The sequence below is a fragment of the Drosophila kikkawai genome, chromosome 3L, assembly GCF_030179895.1.
Source record: "Drosophila kikkawai strain 14028-0561.14 chromosome 3L, DkikHiC1v2, whole genome shotgun sequence".
In the NCBI taxonomy this organism is placed as follows: Eukaryota; Metazoa; Arthropoda; class Insecta; order Diptera; family Drosophilidae; genus Drosophila; species Drosophila kikkawai.
The window spans coordinates 21,741,984-21,767,208 of NC_091730.1; the positions used below are offsets into that span (position 1 = coordinate 21,741,984).

Consider the following 25,225-nt stretch of genomic DNA (forward strand, 5'->3'; position numbering starts at 1 on the left):
GGTACACTACAAAAAATTAGAAAACACCAACAAAATAAGTTCCCTTTCCTAATGTTTATTTTAAATTAAAGTTTAAGGTAGATTTTGGTGTACTTACCGCTTTCTTTACACTAGAATTCCCAAGTGGTTCTAACTGCAAAATGAGTGAATAATAATGATCACCCTGAAAAAGCCAGAATTACATAGCAAAGGTGATTTAGTGTGTTTTTTAACGTTATAGTTATAGAATAATTGAAAACTAAACAATAATGCCATAAAAAGATTACAATACTTGGTTTCATTAAATAAATTAAATTTCTCAATATATTTAGAAAGGGGTTTTAGCAAACTAAACAATTTATAAATAATTTTCCGTATAAATATTTGTTTCCCAAATAATTTTCCCCCGTGTACCCGTAGTCCACTTCTGACCCCACGCCCACTCCGGTCGCAGCTTCTTCGCAACTTCGGCCCAGCTTCGGGCCACTCGAGCAGAAGCCAACTTTTGGCATTAACCACAAAAGCGTCGTACAAATTATAGCCGTGCTGTCATGGTGTGTCTGTAAGTGTGAGTGTCTGCAGCTGTGTGTGCTCGACCGAGTATCTGTGTTTGCAGGCGGCCCCCCAAAGCAAATAATGTTTAATGTAGTTTTTTCTCTTAATACTTGAAGCGTCGGGCGGCCGCCGTCGCAGTTAGTCTCAGCACAGCCGCAACGGAGTGTGCACGCGCCAGCAGAGCAGTCAGCCAGCTTAGAGTTAAAGATAGAGTTAGAAAAAATAGTAAAAAAAAAACTGAGTTACATTTGCCAACTACCGCCAAAAACTTTAAGTCCCGAACGAGTTTGCCCGGTGAATGCGAAAATTAATCTTTTCCAAATTCGAAACAAAGTTGTGGCGGCGAATGGAAAAATCGAAATAGAAATAACAACAACAAGTTGAAAAGTGTCAATTCAAAATTGTTGTCCCATGAATCGAAAGTGATTGATCGATAACGAAATCGAAGGACTTTGCATATCGAAATCGAGTATTGAATCGAGAGCAGGAAAATAAACTGATAGGAGATTACGATAAAACATAAATCGAAACAAACGATAACAACAAACCCTTAAACTGAAATCGAAATAATCGAAGTAATCAAAAGTGACGAATTTCACTGATAACCTTCAAAACAAACAAATCTAAAAATACACGCAAAGTAGCCCAAGTGAAGACACCACCAAAATAATAATAATAATAAAACGAAAGAGAGGCCAATTGAATTTCGATCATCTCTCCCACTCACACCCACAACTACGCTCACCTGGTCAAAAATGGATGCGCCCAAGCAGGTAAATGACAAATTTATCCCACCAAAAAAGATACACACACTCTGTGTGTTGTTGCAACTTTAACTTTAACAAGTTAAGTAGGCTAAGCGAGAACAACAACAAAAATGTGCGTGACAAGTTGGCGGCCTGTCTTTGTGCCGCCTCCGAAAAGTAAGTGCCACGCCCCTTGGCCCATTAATGCCGGGCGGCACACCGCAATGGCTTAAAAAAGAGAGAAAAATAAAAAAAAAAACGTGTTTACAATTTGTTTTTTTGCTGTATTTGTCTCCTTTTCTCATTTCGGTTTGTTTTTTACGTCTCTTGGCAATTGCAAATTTTTCTCAACCCCATCATTCATCATAATTTCGCGACATATATACATATATAGTATGTTTTATTTTTTAACTTAAGCCTCAGTGGGTTGATCAATAAGTAAATTGGAATTATTGCTTTGCGGGATTTTGCTTTGATGTGCTTTGCACTAACTTTAATTGACATATTTCGAAATTGTTGGGAAATGTGGTTGAAGATTATTGGATATTTATATATTGCATTTATATTTATATATTAAAATATTAATATTAAATATATAATCTAGCTCTTCAATATAAATACTGAAACAAAATTGAATAAAGCTTTAACAAAAATTAATTACTAGTTTAATATGACATATTTAAAAATATTTAATAAAAAATAAAAAGAAACTATGTAACTACAATTACAAGAAATTGTTTTTAAACTAAAAAATGCAATTTAGCATACTTAATAATCTTTAATAAAAAATTTAAAAAAAACAATGTAACTACAATACAAAGAAAAATTTGTAGTTGAAAACATTTTTTTTTCAAATTTGTACAGTTTTTTTTTTTTAATTTATTTTAATAATAGCATTTTTTAAAAGTGAATTTTTGAATACTAATTAATATTTCATCAGTAAACTATAGTTAATTGTTACAAATAAAAAACAAAAAAAAAAAAAAAAAATGAGAGAACGTCAACCTATATTTGTTGTTCGAAAAAATATGAAATATTTAAGAATAATAAAAACAAATAATATAAACAAAATAAGTATATTATTACCTTTTTTTTGTATTTTTATTTTTCCTGTAATATGTAAATTTATAAAATATTCTATGAACTCAACAAATTTGTATCTATTTGTAAATTTTAACTTCACACCCAACTCCCCAGCTTCTCGTTTATGTTCTTAGCGATTAAGATTCCGAAATCACTTCTGAAGCCAACAATTTTAAATGGTGTTGCCCTGCTAAATTTTATTGCACTTTGTTCTGTGAGCAAAACGTGGCAGAAATAATAAAAAAAACTCCAACAAACTCGAGACCCACACACACACACCCCGAGAATGAACTGCAAATTGCATTCGGTTATTAAAATACTTAAAAAGAAGCAATTTTTCGGCGGCTTTCAATGCAAACTTTAATTGCATTCAATTTTGGTGCTGGTGGTGTTTGTGTTTGATAACCTTGTGCAGAATTCTCGAACAAAACTAAGAAAAAAAAGACAGCAAAAAAGCGGCAAAGTAAATGTTAAATGTTGGGCAATTTCTGCTCAGCCATGCAATTTTGTTTAATTTCAGAGTTAATAACAAATTCTATTAAGTCGCGCGGAGGTTGGTTTGTTCCGCGACGGAAGCTATATAAAGTTTACGAACCCCTTGACTCTTGGGACACGTGTCACCAAAAAGTAAAGCCAAATACTCGTACTTAAACTCAATCAAGTCGATCGCATTCCCAGACTGAAAATTCCCTTCACTTTGTTGTCGATTTGCTGCCACTTCGGGTTCGGATCCGGCGTTGTCGGATTTGACAATATCATATATAGTCAGCAGCACCCACGTGAATATCCAGCTGCGAGAGCGGCAAGAATGGGGAAGCGACCGCGGCACATCATCCAATTTGGTAGCAAACAAAAAATCTTTATAATTTATTGTTGTGTAAGAGATACACAAATAAACATTCTGAAGAGTCTCCTTTTTTGTTTGTGGGGGCTGATCTTTAAATCGGATAATGACTGCGACCGAAACGGATTTGGAATTGCCATCTGGAGCTCCGTTTTGGTTCTGGCATTTTCACTTTCGAAAAAATGAATTAAGCCAGGCAGCAGCAGCAGTTGAGATTAATTTATTTTTGTGGCAAAAAAGAGATAGATCACAAAGGAAGGAAGTTTGTCAAGAAGATGTTACGATTTTATCTGATCTCAGAACGTGAGAAATGAAAAGCTTGGGAATTAATTTGAGGGAGAGGAAATCAAAAACATTAAGTTAGTCAAAGATTTAACTTGAAAGAAACTAAGAATGGGAACTGATATAGTTTTAAAAACTATTCCTAGGAGGAACAAGTTAATCAGAGTAAACTCCCAGCAGGCAAAAACTTCGTTTATTGTTTTTAAAAGCGATAGTTTTGCGGATTTTAGGCGGACAAAACGTCTGATTAAGACTCATAAACGATAGTAAAGTTAATCAGATTTTCGGAAACCAAAAAAGATTTCAATTTTACATTTTACGACATCATTAGCGGATACAACCCTGAGAATTCGCCATACTCGTCCGCTATTCGTCCGTTTGCGTGTCCGTTTTTGAGCATTTAGCGAAACAAGTCCGATTCTTTGTCCGTTTTTAATATCTTCAGCGGATATTTTTCGAATCCACCCTCTTAAGGACAGCTTCTTTGTCTGCTGGACTATTTTATATATAAAGTAATAATAAAATATCTTTAAAAGTTTATTCCCCAGTTATAAAAGTTAACAAGAAACTTGTTGATTATTAATTAAATCATAAAGCTCACTGGCATTTAACTCCCATCATCACATGCAAAGATTAAATCAAGTTATAATTGAGTTATTGATTATTTACATTATTCAGAATCTTGTTCTTTGACTATAAAAGCCATTTCTTGTTTAACTGCTAAAGAGGCATGCAAATCGAACCCATTAAAGGATTACTCTACAGTATAACTTATCACTTTATCTTCGAACATTCTTGGGTAATAAATTTTAAACTTCCCTATCAACTTTTCCAATCAGCTCCCATTCACAAGATAGCCGATGTCACCTGCCACACACACGCGAAATCCGTTGATTGCCTTACCTTAATAATTCCATGCAAATCTCCGGCACAAGGTGTCCGCTTGAAGAATGAAATCCGGCCAAGAATGTATTCCCATCGAATCGGGGAGAGCAATGGCAATAGATATGTGCATATTTATGGCATGGAACGGGGAACGATAAAAAACGCTTCCACGTGCCATCGATGAGTCGCTTTCAGAGCTCCTTCATTAATGCGCGAAATGTGTTAACTAATTAATAATAGAAATTAAGTTGGCTGCCTTTAAAAGGAACAGCAAAAACAAAGCCCACGAAATTGAAATTAATTAGAAGTTCATTGTGTTCAGGGGAGGTCTCCATTTCGGTTTCTTATCCCCATCACATATATTTTTTTTCCTTTTAGCCATCCCAGCCAATTTGGCACCGAAAAATGACTCAAAATTTGTCGGCAGCTCCCCTTTGATCTGATCCGATCTGGGATTGGTATGGAGATGGGAGCTCTAAAGATCTCGAATCGGATCCAAAGATCGTGAGATGATCTGACCTGACCCAGGCCTGGGATCAAATCCGGCCCGATTTATTAGAATTTCCAATGAGTGCTCCCCATCGCATGCTGCTCATCGTAGCACCTCATCGCTTGTGCAAGTCCACACCCGCACCCATACCTCGGATGCCACCTCCCCCATAAATCCCCCCCAGAAAATCCAGCAAAGTTCAGAGCATGCAATTCTCAGACTTGACTTCTTGGCAGTAAACTAAAAACAGTTTTCGTAAGCCGTTTTGGCCATGTGAATGCCGGTGGCGAACAAAAACGCGAGGTAGCGACGTGTAACGATAGCGACTACACATGGGGAAATATTTAAAAATTACAAAAAATAATAATAATATGAGCATAAATGTAAAAGTAGATCAAGAAAAGAGAGCACTTGTAGGGAAATTTAAATAATTTGTAAAAGAAAGTCTTCTGGCTTTATTTTAGACTCAGAAAGTCGAAAGTATTTTAAACTCAGAAATTTCATTAAGATGATTTTCTTTTAGTAAAATGCTTATTCTTATTTTATATTTGTCAGATTTTTTTAACCAACTTAGTAAATATATTTTTGTAAAATTCAGAATTCTTTTTCTATTTACCTTTTTTTTTTTTTAATTTTATTTTTGCAATAAGTGAAATGTTAACACTAAAGATTTTATTCTGTTGACATCTTTCCACATTTATTTATAAGATCTTAATGTAAATTTAGATTTCTTAAATTAAAACCAATAAATTAAATTTAAATCAATAATTTCTGCTTACTTTTTTGTATCCCCTATAATTTTCTCACACTGCAAAAGCCGCAAAAAAAGGGGAGATTTTTTATTTGTTTTTGTTTTTAGTTGGCCCGCACTTGAGGTTGAGTTATTACACGGGTTTCTGTCTCCATCTCACCTGCTGCCACCTCGCCGCCGCCGTTGTTGTTGTTGTTGTCTCTTTATGTGTGTCGCCCCGCACACACTCGTTCACACACATGGGTGTTGTGTGTTGGGTATTCGCCTGCCTCCCTCGCTCATTTGTTTGCTTCTCTGTTATGAAACGGAATTGTGTCAAGGTCGAATTTGCATGAACACGCTAAGCAGCCATCGGCGATCGGTGGGGCGGAGAGGGCAGACGGACTGGCTATCAGCTGTTCTGCGAGATTTGCCTGGCAAATAGTGATTTTTTGGGTTTAACTTTGAATGTTTTTAAAGTTATTGACCGTAGATGATGGGTAACATGTACCCTTAGGTACTTTTTTGGGGGAAATAATTGATAAGATTTAAAATAGGTACTTTAATTTTTTTTGATAAAATTAGATTATTATTAATTTAATATTAATAAAAGTAAAGATAATGTTTGGATTTTAAAGCAATTAAATAAATATTATTATCAATCTTTAAAACTGTTTTTAATCCTAACTCAAACAGACTAGGGACTTATTTTTAATTAAAAAAATAATTGTATAATTTTGTTAATAATATAATATTTATACACAAGTTTCAAAAATCATCACAGTAATGATCTATAGACAATCAAATTTCCGTACCTATTTAAAAATTAATTTGTACAATTTTAGTTCTTGTACCAATTAGAAAGGTAATAATTTAGATACTTTGTTCACAAAAATATACATGAATATCAAATAAAATATTACCTAAGAATCAGATTCATTATTTATTCACCTTAAACTATTTTTAATTCGTAATACAAAACTTATAAACTTGTACCTTGGGTACATTTCCTGTGTGCTTAGAGCAAGAGGAACCCCCTTTCATCTCTTCAAACAAACCCAGTGAGAAGCTGTCCAAGTAAATAGAAAATAAAGGTGAAAACAAAATAAATATTTGCCACGCCCAGGAATGTAAACTCAAGAGGGCTTCTTTGGGTTAAGTATGCCCCTCCCCCCCTCAAATGTTTACATCCCCCTCCAAAATTTGCACTCTGTTCACCCCTTTTCGTGGGGCATTTCCCGTGTCAACTTTAATGACAGATTTTTTGTTGGTTTTTTTCCTCGGCCTTTATTTAACTTTTGTTTTATATTTAACTTGCCAGACGTGTGAATAATTATGCAAGTGCACAAACAGACCCCCTGCTCACCTTTTCGGTATAAAGTGTTAATTGAAGAGGCCAGGAAAGCCTGGCCATTAATTACCCAATGAAATGTAAATGATCATAAAAACCCAACGATTTTATATAAAACTGATAAAAAATAAAAGGTTTTAGATCACTTAAATGTTTGTGGAAATTTCAGATTAATTAAATGAGTAGCCATTTTGGTAATTACATTTAAAGAGCTTTTAAGACTTGGGCTTAAAATTTACTTAATGTTTCTGGTTGTTATATAACAAAAAATTAAGAAATGCACTAAGAAATTTGTTTAACCCATTAAATATCAAGTTAAACACACCTCCTTATTATTCTATTATGCAAAAGTCAATAGATTGGCTTAAGATTCTTTTAATTGCTTTTAAATGAGCTGGCACATAACAAGAGAGCTCTCTTCATCGCAAATTATGCAATCAACGAACTCTTAATATTCAGAAATCACTTATGCAATCTTAAAGTCCGACCCAAGAACTTCCTCCATTCAAAGTTTAATCGAGTGAAATCACTCTCTAATTGTCCACGTACATTTACTGCATATCTAGACATTGTATGCATTAGACCCAATCACGATCGCAATCCCCTTCCCAGATGCATCATCATCATCATCATCATCTCGGCGATTGTGCTCTTCTGCCTTTCACACCACATTCTCGGGCGATGAACACAGCATAAAGAACAGCAATTCATAAAATGTTTAACAAATGATACTATATTGTTGTGTTATTAATAACTTTTGATTGTGCCGGCCATCCCCACTTCGCATTTGGATAAATGATTGTCGACCACCCACGATGGACACTGGACAAACATTTGATTTTGACTTGTTTATCATTAAATTTACAAAAATAAAAAAATATTAAACTAGCAAGGAAGTCAAAAGCTTAACTGAGTCATGGGAATATACCAAAAGATTCTTAAATTTGGATCGTTACGCCAAACAGAATGTGTCATCCATTAGTGGGTCTAAGAGTTAGATCCAAAAAAGAGAGCTTTGCCAATTAATTATATAGCGGATACAACTTTCTCATATTCAAAAGATTTTGTTAAAAGAAATATTACTACAACCCACAGTAAGAGCCCATAAAGTAGTCGTCGCCCGCACTCTAAATACCATAAAATTAGTCATAATTCAGACAAAAGATAAAGCCGAAAACAAAGCATTAAAATCGAAGAAAAAAATCGGCAAATAATTTGCCAAAAATGGCCAATTAATAGATCGCTATCAAAAGCGGTGAACGGTTAAACAGCTGCTGTATACCGCAGGCCAACAACATGATTTGGGCCAACTCAAGCAGTTGGCAACAAGAAAAAAGCCAAATAACATGAAAAGAACGAGAAAAAAGCTTTGAAATAAAGTACAAAATGTGGTAAAGATATAGAACAACTTAATTTATGAAATGTAAATACAATATTTATTTAAACAATATAAAAAGGTGTATAACTCTCATGTAACTATTGATTTAATAAGCACTCCTTCTTGGTAAAGGGTTACTTTCCTTGGCATCCTTAGCTAGATTCAATCCCCTAAAATCCCCATAAATTACCACCAAAAAACCTGGCTAATAGCATCTATAAATCGCTCAGCTCACCGATATGCAAATGCAGCAGCCAGGCCAAAAGCAAATTGTGCGATAACCAAAGCTAATTGGAAATTCCTGCAGGCAATGGCAAGCCAAAAAGTGAAGGCAAAACCACAGGCAGCAGCAGTGGCACAAAACAAAAAAAAAGGAAAAAAAATACAATAAATGCGACTCTATATGTATGTAAATGCAGGCCAACTGCAGCATGAATCAGGTCCGGGAACGCAGCCGGATATATTTATCCATATAATACTATTGACATGCAGCGCTTAGAACCCTTGAACGATCGGCTGACGAAATGGCAGGCACAACGGCCATAAGTCGAAGACATTAATCTCCGCCTGTCTGCACATCTCGAGGCCCGGCCAAGCCACACACTAGGCACTCGACACTCCACCTCCATGGTTCGTTCCCTGGTGACAAGCCCACCACCGCGGTCTGTGGTTCGAGCCTCCAGCTTAACCCAACATTGGGAATTCCCTTCTCTCTCGTTTGAGCAACCTTAACCCTGTCATATCAGTTGAATTCTTGAAGATACTTATACAGGGATTAAAAATACATTCTCGGCTGATGACTCAATCAGGCAAATCCATTTTATTCATACTAAATGTATGCTTTATGGCTTGTGATTAGTCTTTGCTGGGAGATTTAATTATACGCACTATTTCCTACTGATTTATGGCAGTGCAATGCATTTAGCAATCAACGAGGTTTCAATAAAGATTTTCCTGTTGTTTTCAAGATGAATTAAAGTAACAAATTGCTTGTAATAATTGAAAGTATGCTTAATAAATACATCAAATGTTAAATAAATCATGCAGATTCTACGTAACTATAGAGAAATTAAAGAACTTAAGAGTCTACTAATTACTAGTGATACAATATAATACATTTTCGAATTAAATGATATCTTTTGGGCAAGACAAGAGACAGTTCACATGAACAGAGTTAATATATTGGTTTCCCTCTCCCTCCGACTCTGTCACTCTTTTATGTCTCTTGGCTTTAAGGTATTTACTGTTATGGCCACTGCAGTTTTATGCTTGACCTTCAAACCGATCACAGCAACTGGACAAGAGGCAACGACTTGCTCTTTGCCTGGCAACCTGGCAAACCGAAACTTTCCAGCGCGGCCCCCGGTGATTTCTATGCAAGTTCGTTGCCTAAGTCTTTTGTCTGAGCCAAAGTCTAGACGAATTTATGAGGCGTGACCGGCAACATGACGCGTTAGCTTTACAATAGAGTCATCAGCCCTGATCACAAGACCCAGCCTCCTATTCCCGATTTACCCCGCCCCCCGCCCCCTCCCGAACTGTTATACTTAATGGGCATGGAACCAGACTGGAAAAAAATGTCTAAAAATAACAAATGTGCCGCAATTACCAGCATAAAAAATAAGTTGCGAGGGGAAAAAATAGAATAGCCCACGCGACCCGACCGACCGACCGACCGTCTCAAACAAGCTGAGAACGCCCCAGAGGAATAATTTGCGCTATAACTCGCCGTGTTCGCCTGTGTGTTTGATGTGGGAAACACTCGAAATTACCAAAAATTTCGGCTGTCGAAATAAGTAATAATAAAAATACAAAAAAAAAAAAGCGACTCGAAGAGAACAGCAGAAACAACAGTAGAACCCGGCACGGCACCCGGATTCATTATTTATGGCTCCCATTGTTGTTAATTTGCTTTTTTTTCATATATTTCTTCATACATTTAATATTTATTGATTTCTCTGCTGGACACAAGACGCATTCATCACGTGCGTCATTTAACAGTTCAATTGATTTGAATAAAAGTGCTATTTATAGAGCCTGACTGCGGCCTGGAATTTAATTACCGCAGCGCCTTAGGGCCCAAAAACTAAATTTTCCTCTAATCGCTGGCTATGACTAGTCAGATTCTGAATGCAGAAAACATTTTGCTGCGAGTTGCTATTATCTAACCACATTTATTAGCGGGCTTTCTCCTTTCCCGGGTGTAGTCTGTCTCAACCGGTCGGTTTGCCTTCTAATTGGACGGCAGAAAACCGAAGCGGATATATAAACCGAAAGCATTCGGTACTTTCCAATTTATAACAAAACAAACAAAATTCCACATATTAAGTTCAAACCAAAAAATCCGGTTCTACTTTGTTCTGTTCTGCTTGCATGTTTGGTTCTCTCTGCTCCCCAAACAATTTGTTACAATTTATTTTTGGCTATTAGGGACAATGCCAATTTTTTTGTGCGCAATTCTCGTATTCCCAGCTGACAGTAATTTATGATATTAATTGGTAATTAATTAAGTAAGGCATGGAGTAGTGGGATCTCGCATGACAAACGATGATTTGATGGGATTACTATCCCAAAGCCATCTCCTTTTTTGGCCTCCACCCCATTGCGCGCGATATGGGGAAACCGTCCGTCATAGCCATTCATTAATTAGGGCCTTTTGGCATTGTTCGGACACGGCGTACGCTTATCTTTTTTACGGCTTGTTAAACACAGTTTGAGAAACATTTTATTTAATTAATGAGCTACGAGAATTAACAACTAAACGGGGCGTATCAAATGTCTTTACTACTTTGGTGGCTTTTTTTAAAACTAGAGATGGTTTGGTTGAGGTATAATTTAAGGTGTTTCTTGATTTTTAAGATATATAAAGATGATTTTTGGAATGGTATACAATACCAAATATTAATTTTGCTTTTTTAAAATTTAATTTTAATCAAATTTTTAATTAAATATATTATTTTCTTGGATTTTTACCATCTTTACTTAATTTTGTTTAGTTTAGAGTTAAAATTAGTAACTTTAATATGTAAATTACTAATTAAGATTTATTTTAGACTCTTTTAATTAAAAATACCGTTATTTAAAATATCCCCTTTGCCGCCTCGTGTCACGCTCTCATCGCAAAGGCGAAAAATCACGGCGCGTGGCAAATAAAATACGCAAAATAACTTCAAAAGCCAAGACAACAAATTAGTTGCCAAATTAGTCGTAGCCATTAAAAAATTGCTTAGCACTTTACAAATTGGACAAAGCCCAGAGCTTGCCAAATCAACATAATATCTATAGAAACTATTTATTAAAACAGCCGACGCACTAATTTATGATCGTCTCTACCAAGAACAAGTTCAAAATATATACAAAAAACAAAATTTATATATATATAAATTAATCAGATCATTGACCCAGAGAACTACTGAGAAATTCTGATCGAGGGCCACACCCTCTTGCTCTCGCTGAAATGAAGAGGATTACCCAGAACCGTTAAAGACAAGTAAGTCTGGCGAATTCCGCCCATCCAGATTCAGATCCAGTTCGGGAATCCAATAAATAAATTCAATTTAAATTCAGCTTAAAAGGTAGCCATAAAAGCGAGAAATTACCTTGGATCATTTGCAGATGACCAAGCTGGTTTCATCCCGCCTTTTCCTTCATGAATGATCGATTTTTTATCCCCCGCTTGGCTTTCACTAACTAATTGGTATTTAACATAATGAAATATTAAAAAATTCATAGGGTTTTGTTTTCCATTTTAAATGCTGTACGAATTATATATTTATTTTGCTTGCTTTAGTTTATTGGGTGTTTGGGAAAGATGAAAGATGTAGAGAATACACACATTTCGAATGTGAGGGAGAGTGAGAAGAGTGCGAAAGCGAAAGTTGTACAATGTAAGGCTTAGAATGTATAAACTAATTGAATTTGCACTTGGAAAAGTCCATCTCCGGATGCTGTTGCTTGAATCTGTAAGGGAAAGAATATGAAAGAAGTGAAGATTTTGTATAAATAGATAAGTTAGGGGAATACAAATAAATATTTTTCACAAAACTCCCTGAGAAGTGCTCAAAATACTCATTAAAATTATAACTAAAGTCCCACTACTCACTTCTCGAGTATATCCTGTTTCTTGCGATCATCACTGGTGGGCAGACCCATCTCCTTCTGCCGCTGATCAAACATCATTTTCTCCACCATGCTGCGCGTCTCCCCATCCAAATCCGACAGCTTCGAGGGCTCCGGGTTGATCTTGCGCGTCGAAATCTCCGGATCGGTGGTCACCAGACGACTCCACCAGTTCATCTTGTTAATCTTCTCCAGTGTGATCATTACAGTCTTGCTATCTTGCAAGACCCACACGCACTCCTCCTGCTTCACCTCGCCGCACAGCTCGCCATCGATGATGGGCTCTTGACCTTTGAGACCCACCTTCAGCGACTTCCTACCGATATTGACCACCAGATCGCGGGCACGTAGAGCGAATGTCACGTTGAAGGGAATCTTGAGCTGCAGAGAGACGAAAAATGTGATAAAAAATAGTTAATATAGAGATTTAAGATGGAGATTATAATGAATTTCAATAGGTAAAAGAGCTTCAAGTTAAAAATTCTTAAAATAAATGTTAGATCTTTCTTTAAAATCCCACAACTTTAACCCATCAAACCCCATTTGTATAGTTTTTTCCCAAGTGTAATCCCAAAGCCTTTCCGTTAATGACAATCAAACTAGAGTAGAGTGGATTATTCAGGGGGTTCTTCGTGTAATCAAGCTTGGAGTGGCAGGTCTCTTGTGATTAATGATCGGATGTGTACATCTACGGATGATTCTTTAGCCCCAGACTTTGCTTTGGTCATTGCACAACCTTGGCGAGCTAATAACGATCTCTCTCTATAAATAAATCCAAGCCACTGCAGGCACAGGGGCATGTCTCCTCGGTGAACCATACATATCACAGCTGCCAGATCTCTCGGCCTGCCCTTCACCAAGATCAACGGATCGAGATGCGAGTCTTCCTTTGTTCAAGGACCCCAAGTAGAACGGGAATTTAGTTCAGCTGCCAGTTCAAGGACGTACGTACAGCGGTTCTTGAGGTCCGGTTAAGGGTCTCAGCTCCGCTTGATGGAGGCGAAGATGTTGGGAATGTCGCTCAACAGGTTGCAGGTTGCCTAAAGAGGCGATGGAGTTATTTATGCGGCTTGCGGCGGCCTGGGTTGGCTTGGTTTAGCTTGGCCAAGTTCACAGCAATTACACTGGCGTCTAGAATTATATGCCACGGCTGGCCATTAATTATAAATCGCACGGATACATGCATACATTAACACCTTTCCCATTAGCTCGCAGCATAATTAAAGCCAGAGTTATTAGACAACTGGCTGTGCAATCAATTAGCGAGCGGCTCGAGCGGCAGAAACAATGAGAGGGGGCAGGGGTAAGCCCCTTTAATTTAAATCTCACGACGACGACGCAGCAGCAGCAGCATCCGACCAAGGACGCTTTCCACAGCGACCACAGCTCATATCTCACAGTGGAGTCTCTCCATGCTGATCGTGTGGGCAGCCAGCCAAGGTGGCAGCTACTCCGAACTCCAAAGCGATTCTTCTTTACAGAGCAGCACGCGGCTCGTGTCAACAGAAGCTCATCGCGATCAGCGATCACGGATCACCGATCTTTTGGTGCCCATGTGGGTGGCACCATCTTCATCATCACCCCAGCGATCGCCGTGACCAAAAAAAAATGTGTCAAAAGCTGAAACTGAAGCGGATGTCAATTGGAAACGCTGAATAGTACGCGGATGTAAGGCTACGACACAGAAATAGCACCAGAAGCAGTCAGAATCTGAAGTCTGCGGAATACGTGGGCAAATCTGGCACTTGGCAACAGCAAAAATAAAAGAACTCTGTACCATTTAGATCCAGAAATGTGCGGATAATTTGGACAAAATGGTCCAATTAGTATTTTTGCAAATTAATGAGTTCAAGATTGAATAGAACAAAGATTGATTCAATTATTTACCTTTCACTTGAAGAAATATAAATTAATCATTGGAGTTATTAAAGAAGTATGTTAAAAAACAATATAACCAGCTAAAACTAATTGAAATATATTGTACTTGGACATTTGTTATAAATAATTGGATTGAATTTGGATTTTAGAACCTTTATCTTTGTCTAAATTAACAATTACTATCAAAATATAAATATAATGGCAAATAAACTAATTAAATTCATAGAATTTTTAGTCACTAAAATGAAGTTCTAAGGACCCTGTATTACCACTCCTTTTTAACTCAAATATACACCATTTAAAGTCAATTACTTTGTATACTTCATTTTCATTAAGTAAACATAAAATGAAAGCCAATTCCTCAAGGGTTTTACGTTCAAAAAAGGCCTAAATGTGAAGGTTTGCATGTGTTTTTGGAGCTTGAATTTTTGAAAAGTTAATTAAGTAAATGTAAAGACAATGCCGGCGGCTTTCTCAAGGGACTCTAAAACCGAAAAAAAAACCATTCTGCATTTGCCGAAGGTTATGCAAATGGCAGCAGACGCAAAGAACACCATGCTCGAAACTAGGAAATTTACACAAATCAAAAATCGGCAGACAAGAGGGAGACTAGCACACACCTACGGCCATTAAGGCACCTCAACAGGTGGGACACACATGCAAATGCCTTCAGCAGCATAGAGGAAAAACAATAGAGGCACGAAATGAAGCTGTACCCAAAGGTAAAGACACAAAGCTGAAGAGTCACTGCCAGTCAAAGTCAGAGTTCGTCGCTATTGGGTTCAGAGAAGCGGCGGCAACAGCATATAGAAGGTGTCGTCGTGAATGAATTAATGAATAATAACAAATATTGATGGCTGCGACGACGGCATCAGGAAAAAAAGACTAAAAGAAGAGACATACAAAATATCAAGCACGAGACATGGCACACTTATCCAGGTGAGAGCGCGGATTCGCAGACGGTTCGTCGTCGGACGGTGGGCGATTTTATGCAAATGCCGCGGGCTGGGCCAATATGCTGAGGATGCTGCACGTTAAATCGGCAACCAGTTAATCGATCATTCAAATCTCCCAAGCTTTTCGAACTAATTTGCGACCTCCTCAACCCCTTCATCCACTCTCTCGCAATCTGCAAAGTGAAAGACATCTTTGTCTGCTGCCGTTTTAATAGCGCGATTTGTTGTTATTGCTTCTTCTGCCGCCGCCTGATTAATTCTATAAAACTTGAACAGCATTTCATTTTCTTTAAATATCTAGCCGAGTATAATTTATGCTAAAAGATGCGATCCGGTGCCAGGCACCACCAAAAAAAATGAAATAGGAAAAAAGAACGGCCCCAACAACAGCAACAGACAACGGTCTCCCCTGACCAAAGTAGCGTAGAAACAACAACTCAGCGTCCATTTAAACAAAATAGAAAAAAAAGAAACAACAGCCGATATAGCTTCGTTGATGGAGTCGAGTGTTTATAAGTGTGTGCCGAGTGTTTTGTATTCGATAATGTTATCAGCGAGCCAAAAAACAGCTGAGTAGCCCAAAGAACTAAGGTGTAGGGTACAGTGAAGGGTCACAAAATGGAACGAGGGAGCCTTTCTTTAATAGATGATTTTTAAGAAATAAATTCACTAATAAACTAATCATTTCATTTGGCATTATCAAGCCATCAGGAAAAAAACAATAGCTAACTCGCAAAAAGATTATTAATCGATAATTAATCGATGTTTGTTATGAAAGTACAAACATCGATGTTTTTCCAGCACTATTAATTTAATGCTCTATTAAATTATACAATTGAACACCTTTAAAATCTATAAAATCGTCTACACATTTAAATCTCCTTAAAAAAAGTAATATATTTAAAAAAAAAACTTTCCGTAATTCTTCTCAAAATCTAAACCATTCTCCTGGATTTTCCCTGCTTGCGATGTGCTACTGTATGCTCATTAAAAGCGGCTTAAACTTGACTTATTTGTGGCCAGAAGTGGAGTAGAGACCCAAAACATCTCAAGACCCAAAGAGATGGAATCGAAATCGAGCGTGGCAAATGATTTGTTTTTTATTTCATTTTTTTTTCTTATATTCCTTTCCATTTAGAATTGTTTTGCCTTTAAATCTGATTAGAACGTTGCCACCAAAACTAGTTCCCATTGGGAACGGCGGGCGCTCAACTCGGCTTCCACAAAAAGCAGACGTAGATACAATGAGCTCTCGAGTGGCTACAATAGAATCCGTATTGACATTTGCATGGTAAATGAGATTTGAGAGATCGATCTGGTAGCTATTTATTTATTTATTTGCGCCATAAGCGGATTACAAAACAAATTGTATTTGAAAACTTTATCCGGTTAACCTAGTCAAACATTTTCGGAGGGGATATCCCAAATAATGATCACAGCTGTCCCTCAATGCGACTTTAATTTCGGTGAGAAACGAGATCTTTTCAAACTGAAACTGTCAACGTGAATGGTTTTTCCATAAATTAAATACAACGAAAATTGTAAAGAAGCCTCTGGAATACAGTAGTTTAATGGTAATTAAGCCCAGAACAAGATTTTTGATCTGTGTATATCTTAATCAAGTTTTTTTTGTTTAACAACTTACTAATTTGGGTAATTTTGAGATAATTTGCGGGTTTTTGTGTTGTAGGGTTTTATAGTTTTAGGTGACAGCAAACGATATAGGACAACTTAAATCACAAGAAAATGTCCATAAATCTATGCTTTACCCAAAATATTCCCACCCAAGTTGAACTAGATTTCTTGGAAAACCAAAGCCAGAATAAATCAATGCCATTTCTGGAACTGCTTATTGTGACCTGATCTCAATAATAAAATATATTGGCGACCAGGAAACCGAACAAAATGGATCTTAAAAGCGGCTAATTTACTAAGGGGCTTTGTCCAGTTGAATTCTTTGTTCACACTTTGCTTCTACACAATATTAGACCCCACCAAAGTTGACTTTTGCCTTTGATTTATAGGTAGAAGCCCATTAAGAGGGGTTTTATAAGCTAAACAGGTGTGAAACGGACAAATAAAAGATCAGTTGCGTTCATATAACCCGCAATTAGAAGCTGTTCAAAGGCGGCAATATAATTTCAAGTATATATAGAACCAAAGCGTAATACTCTCTTACGTGATGAGATATCAATAAGACATTTATTTCGTGTTTCCGCTTGGCATCCACCGAATGAGTCAAGCTCTCAGGAATTTCGCATGGTTTTTGGGTATTAACTAAGAGGGGAAAAGAACGTCATTTAGTTAGAATCTCCAAGTCCCCCCTGAAGGCAGCAAACCGATAAATTGTTTGCATACCCAAAACGTTTTCTATATGCGAAAATTAAGCTTTAATAGCGGCAATTAATGGAGATGAAGATGCTGTATGAACCCCGAGGGCCTACCCACATAAGCGTGGCATACGTCAACGGATCTATCTGTAGATGGCTTCAAGGGATTTCCCCGTTTACCACGATCAAATTATCAATTCAACGTTTTATTTTTTAATCCCAATTGTTGTCACCCAAAATGGAACAGAAATCGCTGGGCACGTAAGATCCATACGTCGGCGTTACTGGCAAGACTATTTTGCATTCTTAATTATATGCATAAAAAAAAAGACAAAACCACATCTCCGTTTGTTTGTCTTGGTTTTTAGTTTTTGTGTGCGGTGAATGTTGTTGATTCTATTTGGGGGAATGTCTCGGATCGGTTCGGTACAATACGATTCTCGCTTCTCCGGGCGATCTATAGCAAGTGTTTGGCCGTCATCCCATCTCGTCGAGTGGCCACGTCCCTCAATCTTCGCCACTCGAGAATCTCTTTCGGCTTTACCTTGCTTATTTCCCCCTGTTAATGCGATTCCGAGTCCATTGCCACTGCTCCGGTGCTCTGGTAACTGGCCGTGTCAGGTAATCTTTGTCAACTCTCCGCTGATTAAATCGGCCGCACTTCACCCATACCAAAACATTGGAGAATACCCCCAAAAAGAATACAAATAAAAAATGAAATACAGGCGGCAGGCCACTCACTTGTCTCACTTAAAAGGTGATAACAAGATGCTCGACAGGCAAAGCTACAAAAAATTAGAAACATTTGCTGGGCTCTGGCTACCGAGGCAAGAGCTCCGGCCAAAATGACAGATGGAGCTCTCCGATTTAAGCCCCAAAGCAAATAAATCTGTAATAGAAATGTTGGCAATCTTCGCCTTTGCTGTTTGCCCAAGCAATTCTCGAAACTTTAATGATATATTAATATGAGATCAGTGCTGGATTTTGGATTGGAAGAAACAACTATCGAATCCGGGGCTAGGATCAGCGAGTAGAAAACAAACAAATAACAATAATAACAAACCGTCTTTTGGGGATTTTCGGCAATTTGTTTAACAAATTCCTCCCAAGAGAAACGCAAACATCTTGGGATTATTCAAAAAAACTATAATTTATTAATGGAAATCAGCTTCTAGCGGTGACTCACTGATAAAGTGGGTATTTTCATATTGACTCAACACAAAAGACTCAAACCGATTCGTTTCGATTCGATTTGAAAAAGGTCGAATTCAGAATTCAATGCTTTCGAACTAGAATTTTGTAAACATGTTTGCCATGATTTATCTTATATATCCACTACAGAATGTAAAGGGAAACTTGATTTGGATTTGGCTCCGCAGATCATGTTTCAAATTTCATATTAATTAATCGATAAATTCCATTTTTTGCATCTCCGATCGTGTGTGTTGATATAAGGCTTTTGTGTGGATCATTGACGTTAAATGCTTTCTTAGAATTTAAAATTAGCCAAAAATAGACTCGCCTAAAAGCCGAAATAACCATTTAAATAATGGCCATATTATTTATAAGACCATAAACCGTTGATTTAATAATGAAAGACGTATTAATCAAACATTAATGGGCCCATGGAAGCCCTACTTGGGTACTGGGTACTACACCGAATGGGCGGGGTGGCCGGAGAGTGTGCAAGCTGGTCAAGGTTTGCCCTTAATTATGTTCAACATTAAAATAGAATTAGGGTTTTCCCGCAATCAAACTCAAATTTCTGGGCCGACACCGTCGAAACGGATCTAGAAAAAAAGACGCCCACACGGCACAAGACCACCAAGGGCCCTTCACTGAAGAGGCTCAGAAATACCCACAAAAAAAAAAAAAAATAGGCAAAACCAATTGCAACTTAATGAGCAAAAAGGGCGGCCAAAAGAGCCAAGAAAAGAATGCCCGAAAGAAAGTAGGCAAATCCATCGATGAGCTGATCAGACCAAGGCGAGCACCAGTCCAAACATCAAAGCCGGCAAAGTCAGCCCCATCAAACATAATCGAGACAAAACAAAAGAATCGAGGGAGAAAAGTTGCCAATCGTTAAGAGCTGTATAAATAGATACAAGTACAGTGGTCACTGGGAACTTGGAAGCTACAAGTGAAACAAGAAGAAAGTTATTAATTGAATAAATTAGAAGATAAAGGATGATAATGTAATGTAAAGATAGTAAAGAACAATAATAACAATGAAAAATAAATAATAGAGATGATATGAAGTCAAAGTATTAGCTTAAACTTCCTAGCTTGATGCAGTTTAAGTTTAAATTAGGTATATATTAAAAAACAAAGTTTTATGAAGATAATCTAAAGGTTTTTCCTATTTTCGGATAACAGATAACAGATAATGTAAAGATTAATGTGACCAAGTCAAAATCTTGGAAAATTATTCATTTGCTGAATAGCTCAATGTTCAGAATTCCCACTTGGGAATTTTAGTGCAAAGCAAGCAGAAAATACGGTGATGATCAATTTTCATGCTCAAAATATACTTTTTGTTGTACAGATCTTATAGATTTAGTAAAAATAAACTAAATAGATTGATAAACTTATAAAACTACTTTTAAACTCAACATAAACCCTTTTTTATTACCTAAGAAATATACTATAGTCTCTTACCCATCAAATCCCTTTTTAGTTTCCCAACTAACTAATAAGATATTTATAATCTCACAAATACACCTTGCTAAACCTATAATAAACACGTTCAACATCTTCCAAACCCTGGTTAAGCCATGAAATTAACTTAAAAAAACATTAAATAGAACCCTGAAACAAATCCCATACGTTCTCTGTAATTAGAATTCTTTATAATTTACGAGCAACTACTGTGGCAGTGGCAACACACAGAATGAGAACCGTACAAATGTTATGACATGCGAAATCCGGCAAGAAAGCCAGCAAAAACAACAAACACTTACACTCGCAAAAGGTTTGCGCATCGACGCCGACAGAGGCAGCGGCGTCGACAGCAACACGGCGCTGTTCAGGTGGGCAGAACTCAGGTGAGCAGAGCGACTTATCCGCTAAGCTCGCTTCAGTTCGATTCTTGAGGCCGTTTAGATCGGTTCTGTTTTTGGCGACACGGCGCACCCAAGAAGAATTCTTCGCTGCGAGAAGAAGACGCGACTGAACTGAGAGATACGATCAGAAGAATTTGCAAAAATAAGAATCGGTATCCCCAACAGCAGCCCGAAAACAGCTGAGTGTTTCGCGAGGAGCCGCAATTTGAATAAATTTAAATTAAAATTCAATTTTTTCACGAGACACCTCGTAAAAAGCCCAATTAAGAACCGAACCGAGAGACTGACAACCGGAGCGAGACTCTGAGTATAAATACTCCAGATTGTGATATACTTACTAATTACCTTAAATTGTGTGTGTGATAAATTGCTGTAATAATCAAACAAATCCCCCCCCCGGGAGCCGAGAAACAACAAATTAACAAATTAACAAAGCCAACAGAAAACAAAAAACAAAAAAGTAAGTAAAGTAACAGACACAAAAATAAATACGACGGGGAGTGAAAAAACAAATCGAAAACTGGCCAATCAAGTTGAATCAAATAAAGAGTGATAAGACTTCCGCATGCCTAAATAATATTTACAATAAATAAAACGCAAGAAGCGGCGACGAACAAATTTATTAACTTCTGTGCCGTGTAAGACAAAAAGCCACAGAAAACACACAGAAAATTCGAACGAACAAATCTGGCAGACACAAACTCGAATTGCAACTTTTGTATTCCGGCAAATTGATTTTATAGAATCGAAAACAATTGATTGCCACAATTACGTCAAAGCCAAACAATCGGCAGAGCCATTTCGGGAGAAAGGCCAAGATAAAAGCTTGCCCAAAAGCAACAAAAAACTGTCGCAACAACAAGCACTAACCGAATTAATAATAAATACAAATCAGGCTTTTAGCCAAACCAAGACCAGAGACCATAAATATCAAACAAGTTGCCAACAAGCCAAATGCAAAACAAAGACAACCCAAAGGCCCAAAGACAACTGGAAAGTTCAGGTTTCTTAATTTTTTGACATTTTTGTTGTATTTCTTCTGACGCTAGCACAGCCAAAAAGTGGCAGGAAGAAGGGGGGAGAACAGGGAAGACTTAGATGTGTTACCAAAAAAAAAAAGTATATTTTAGAGCAGGCGGATGTACGAGCTCGTGACATGATCACAGGGCTTCCAGGCAAAGGGGAGCTCAATTTCACACTTAAAGAATGGGCCTTGCCATTTAATTACACATTATAGTTTAAATAATTATAAAAAAATAGGTGTGCATAATTAAAGTTATAGAAATTAAGGGTATTAGCACACTTTTGTTTAAACTTAATAATGCGAGAAGTAGCATTACAAGTGTTTGCTGGGTGCTAATTAGCTTGTAAATACTTTTTAATATTTACTGAAGGTATGAGATAAACATAATTACATAATATTGGCAAAGATGTGGAATACCATATAATAAGATTTGTAAATTCTACCGAATTCCCAACAATCCTCAAGCCTAAACCTTTTCAAAATCTAACGTCTCAATCTAGATTTAAGCAAGTCCCCCAAAAGTATAGCTTAAACTTGTCTAAACCTCTCTTAAACACTCTTAAAATGTAACAAGTTTATCTCCTAAATATTTCATTCTTTTCCCCACAATAAAAACTAACAAACTCTCTTCTTTTCCCTTGCAGATGCAGGACTATTGGCACATTCCCCGCGCCTCGCTGGCCTCTTCCTCAAGCTCGGCCATCAGTTCGGCCAGCTCCTCCAAGTCCTCGAACAAATCGCACTCGAATCCGCCCACTCTGAACCAACGCAGCCTGCCCAGCAACAGCAACATCATCAACAACAGTAGCAGCTCCTCGACAAGTGCTGCTGTGACGGCGGCAGCGGCGGCAGCAGTACTGGCAGCAGCCAAGAGGGGATCGAGAAGTTCGCAGGGATCGAGCGACAGCAACAACAGCACGCGGGTGAGTAAGACGAGCCCACGAAGGCAGACTCCATTGGAGCAGCAGCATGACTCTATGGACATTCTCTTCTCTCAACAGAGCGCCGCTTCCGGCTCACTGCTGCTGACGGCAGCGAATCTGGAACGGTTCGCGGAGATCCACAAGAAGCAGGAGCGTCACAACAAGATGCTGATCCAGCCCTCCAGCAATCCATCATCGTCCAACTACAATGCCAATCTGGCGCTGGCTTCTAGCAACGGCAAGGATGCAGTGATTGCCATCGATGGCCAGCAGCAGGCAGGCGAGGCCGAGGCGGATCCCAATTTGCAGTACATTAAAACCAAAGACCTGGACACCGTGTCCATTGCCAGCTCCATGCACTTCACAATGGTCAATGGTGAAGGCGGTCCGCCCAAGAAACCGAAGCGTGGCCTCTGCGATCGTGGACGCCAGGTCACCGTCTTGATTGTCAGCATGAGCACCATCTTCATGCTGCTCATCATGGGCATGGTCTATGCGCTGGAGAGTAAGTTTCTCAAACTAAACCAAGTGCCTAGAACTTGATTTTAATTCTTAAATCCTTTCTTTTTAGTGCGCGCCCGCGACATGCCCAAGAGCTAGTGTTCAATCCTGTCTGTCTAGCCCAATTAGTTTATTATTTATTGTATTGTCTTTGTCCCCAATTATTATTATTATTATTATTAATATTATTATTGTTATCGTGTCGTCGTCTTGGCGCTAGTTGTGTAAGATATTTATTAAACGATTGTGTTTGGATTGGAGGAGCAAGAGTCGAAGTCGGAGTCGAGTCAGACGAAGCTGAAGGGAAATTTCGTTAGTATTAAGCGCCCTATGCTACGGAGACAGAGAAACATACGAGGAACTAGTAGATCTGTATCTGGATCTGGGATCGGATGATAGTAAATGCTGTATTTTCTGGTTTACCAACTAAGTTATTTATCCCTGTGATATGTTTAATAAAGTGAATTTTCTACATTGTACACGAAAAGGGAGAGTGTGACTCACAAGCACCTGTATCAAGGGGTCAATAACTTTTTGGGGGTTTTGCAGCTATGACCGCAGCCTTAGCAACCAATGATGGTTGTGTTTAAAGGAGGGAAAACCCGCTTTTGGCGTTAAACCCAAAGATAAAAGTTATACTATTATGAGGTTACTCATAAAGATGTCTTCATTTTGCTATAAAATCTTCGTAGTATTTGCAATGAATATCTATTGCTCTTGATTTTTGAACATTACTCGGAACCTAACAACACTTCTAACCAATCCATAACCATGGCAACACCTTACTGGGCACTATAGGTTCTAATTATCACCCTTAACTGGGACTTACCTCCACCTCCGGCAGCGTTTGTGTCCAATTGTACTTGTCCAAGTTGCAGCCGTTGCCAGCATTGGGCTGCAGCTTGCCCAACTCGCCCTTTTCGGTTTCATCGTCTACGCTTTCAATGGGCTTGGAAATGTCATCGCGATTCGAGGCAGCTGGCTCTCCACTAGCGCTATCCAGCAGCTGCTGTCGTTTTCTGGAGGAGAGACATTGAGAAATGGTTAATAATCAATGGAAAACATAATTTGAGGCATAATTATAAAGATTTTTGTGATTAAAAACAAGCTTAAGTTAGATATTTTTACTGTTTTTGGGTCACAAAGTCATTTTAGGTTGATCTTTTTAAGTATCCTCGCAATATTACTTAAGAAATTAGTAAAAAATTACTTAAAAACCAACTAATATTACTATTCTTAGGTTGGGAAAGTAACCAATTACACCGCAGGCTGACTTTTCATTAATTTTTAGGGATAAAATTGTCATCTTTAGTCGAAAACTTACTTGTTCTCCTCCTCCTTGATGATGGCAGCAGCCTCCTCGTCGGTGATATCACATATTTTGTTATCGTCAATCTCCTTTTGGCGAGCCTCACGCGCCGCGCGCTCCTTCTCATCCTTGACCTTCTGGGCAGCTTCGCGCGACTTCACCTTCTCCTGGTGCGCGCTCATAGCCAGCGCGGATTCCTTTTTGAAAACATCGAGCAGCATCTTCTCCCACTCGGCCTGCTTGGCGCCCGTGAAGAAGTCGGTTTTGCGCCGTAGGAAACTGGCCAGGGTGCCGAGGAACTGCAAACACAAAAAACAATGATTAATTCGAATTTCGGGCACAAAGGAGTTGAGTCTTTGTTGTTATTTTTACCTCGGGCACGCCGCCGCGGTGCTTTTCGGCCACGGCCAGCAGAATATTGTCGTACAGTCCTTCTTCGTTAGACATGCTGTAGAGTGTTTGTACTGCTAGGAAATAAAATTCGGTCGATTTCTGGAAGATTCGATAAAATAATTTTTTGTTTTATCTGCCGGCACATGTGAATTAGGGATGTGAAAACCTCAACGATTTCGTCTATCGATGACAGGTATGGATAGGCTGTATCGATAGGTTCAGGGATGGCGAAGCATCATGGAGTAGCTATCGATAAAGATATACCAAAAAGCTTTCAATTAGCTTTCAACAGTGAACATCGTGTAACGGTATTTACTCGTATTTAAAAAACTAGCAAAATAATGTTTTATATTAAAACAAATTAGCTAACAAATTCAAACTTAAAAACTATATATTTTTTTTTATTA

General features: G+C 37.9%; 2 protein-coding genes across 3 annotated transcripts; one reads left to right on the forward strand and one right to left on the reverse strand.

The window, feature by feature from the left end:
- Positions 1–719: 719 nt before the first annotated feature.
- On the forward strand, positions 720–23,595 carry LOC108078966 (uncharacterized protein DDB_G0271670). Of its 2 annotated transcripts, none has more exons than XM_041775438.2 (4): positions 720–1,307; positions 22,337–22,615; positions 22,694–23,120; positions 23,187–23,595. In XM_041775438.2, the coding sequence occupies exons 1-4, from the start codon at positions 1,290–1,292 to the stop codon at positions 23,213–23,215; spliced, it is 753 nt and encodes a 250-aa protein (XP_041631372.1). In that variant the 5' UTR covers positions 720–1,289; the 3' UTR covers positions 23,216–23,595. The 2 variants fall into 2 exon arrangements, with proteins under 2 accessions (XP_041631372.1, XP_070141800.1); XM_070285699.1 differs by lacking the exon at positions 720–1,307 and adding an exon at positions 20,716–21,128.
- nudC (nuclear distribution C, dynein complex regulator) lies at positions 12,077–25,007 on the reverse strand. Its single transcript, XM_017173131.3, has 5 exons — positions 24,798–25,007; positions 24,441–24,724; positions 23,946–24,135; positions 12,426–12,823; positions 12,077–12,283 (listed from the first exon to the last, which is right to left on the reverse strand). Exons 1-5 carry the CDS (start codon positions 24,870–24,872, stop codon positions 12,232–12,234), a joined length of 999 nt encoding a protein of 332 aa, XP_017028620.1. The 5' UTR covers positions 24,873–25,007; the 3' UTR covers positions 12,077–12,231.
- Positions 25,008–25,225: the final 218 nt, after the last annotated feature.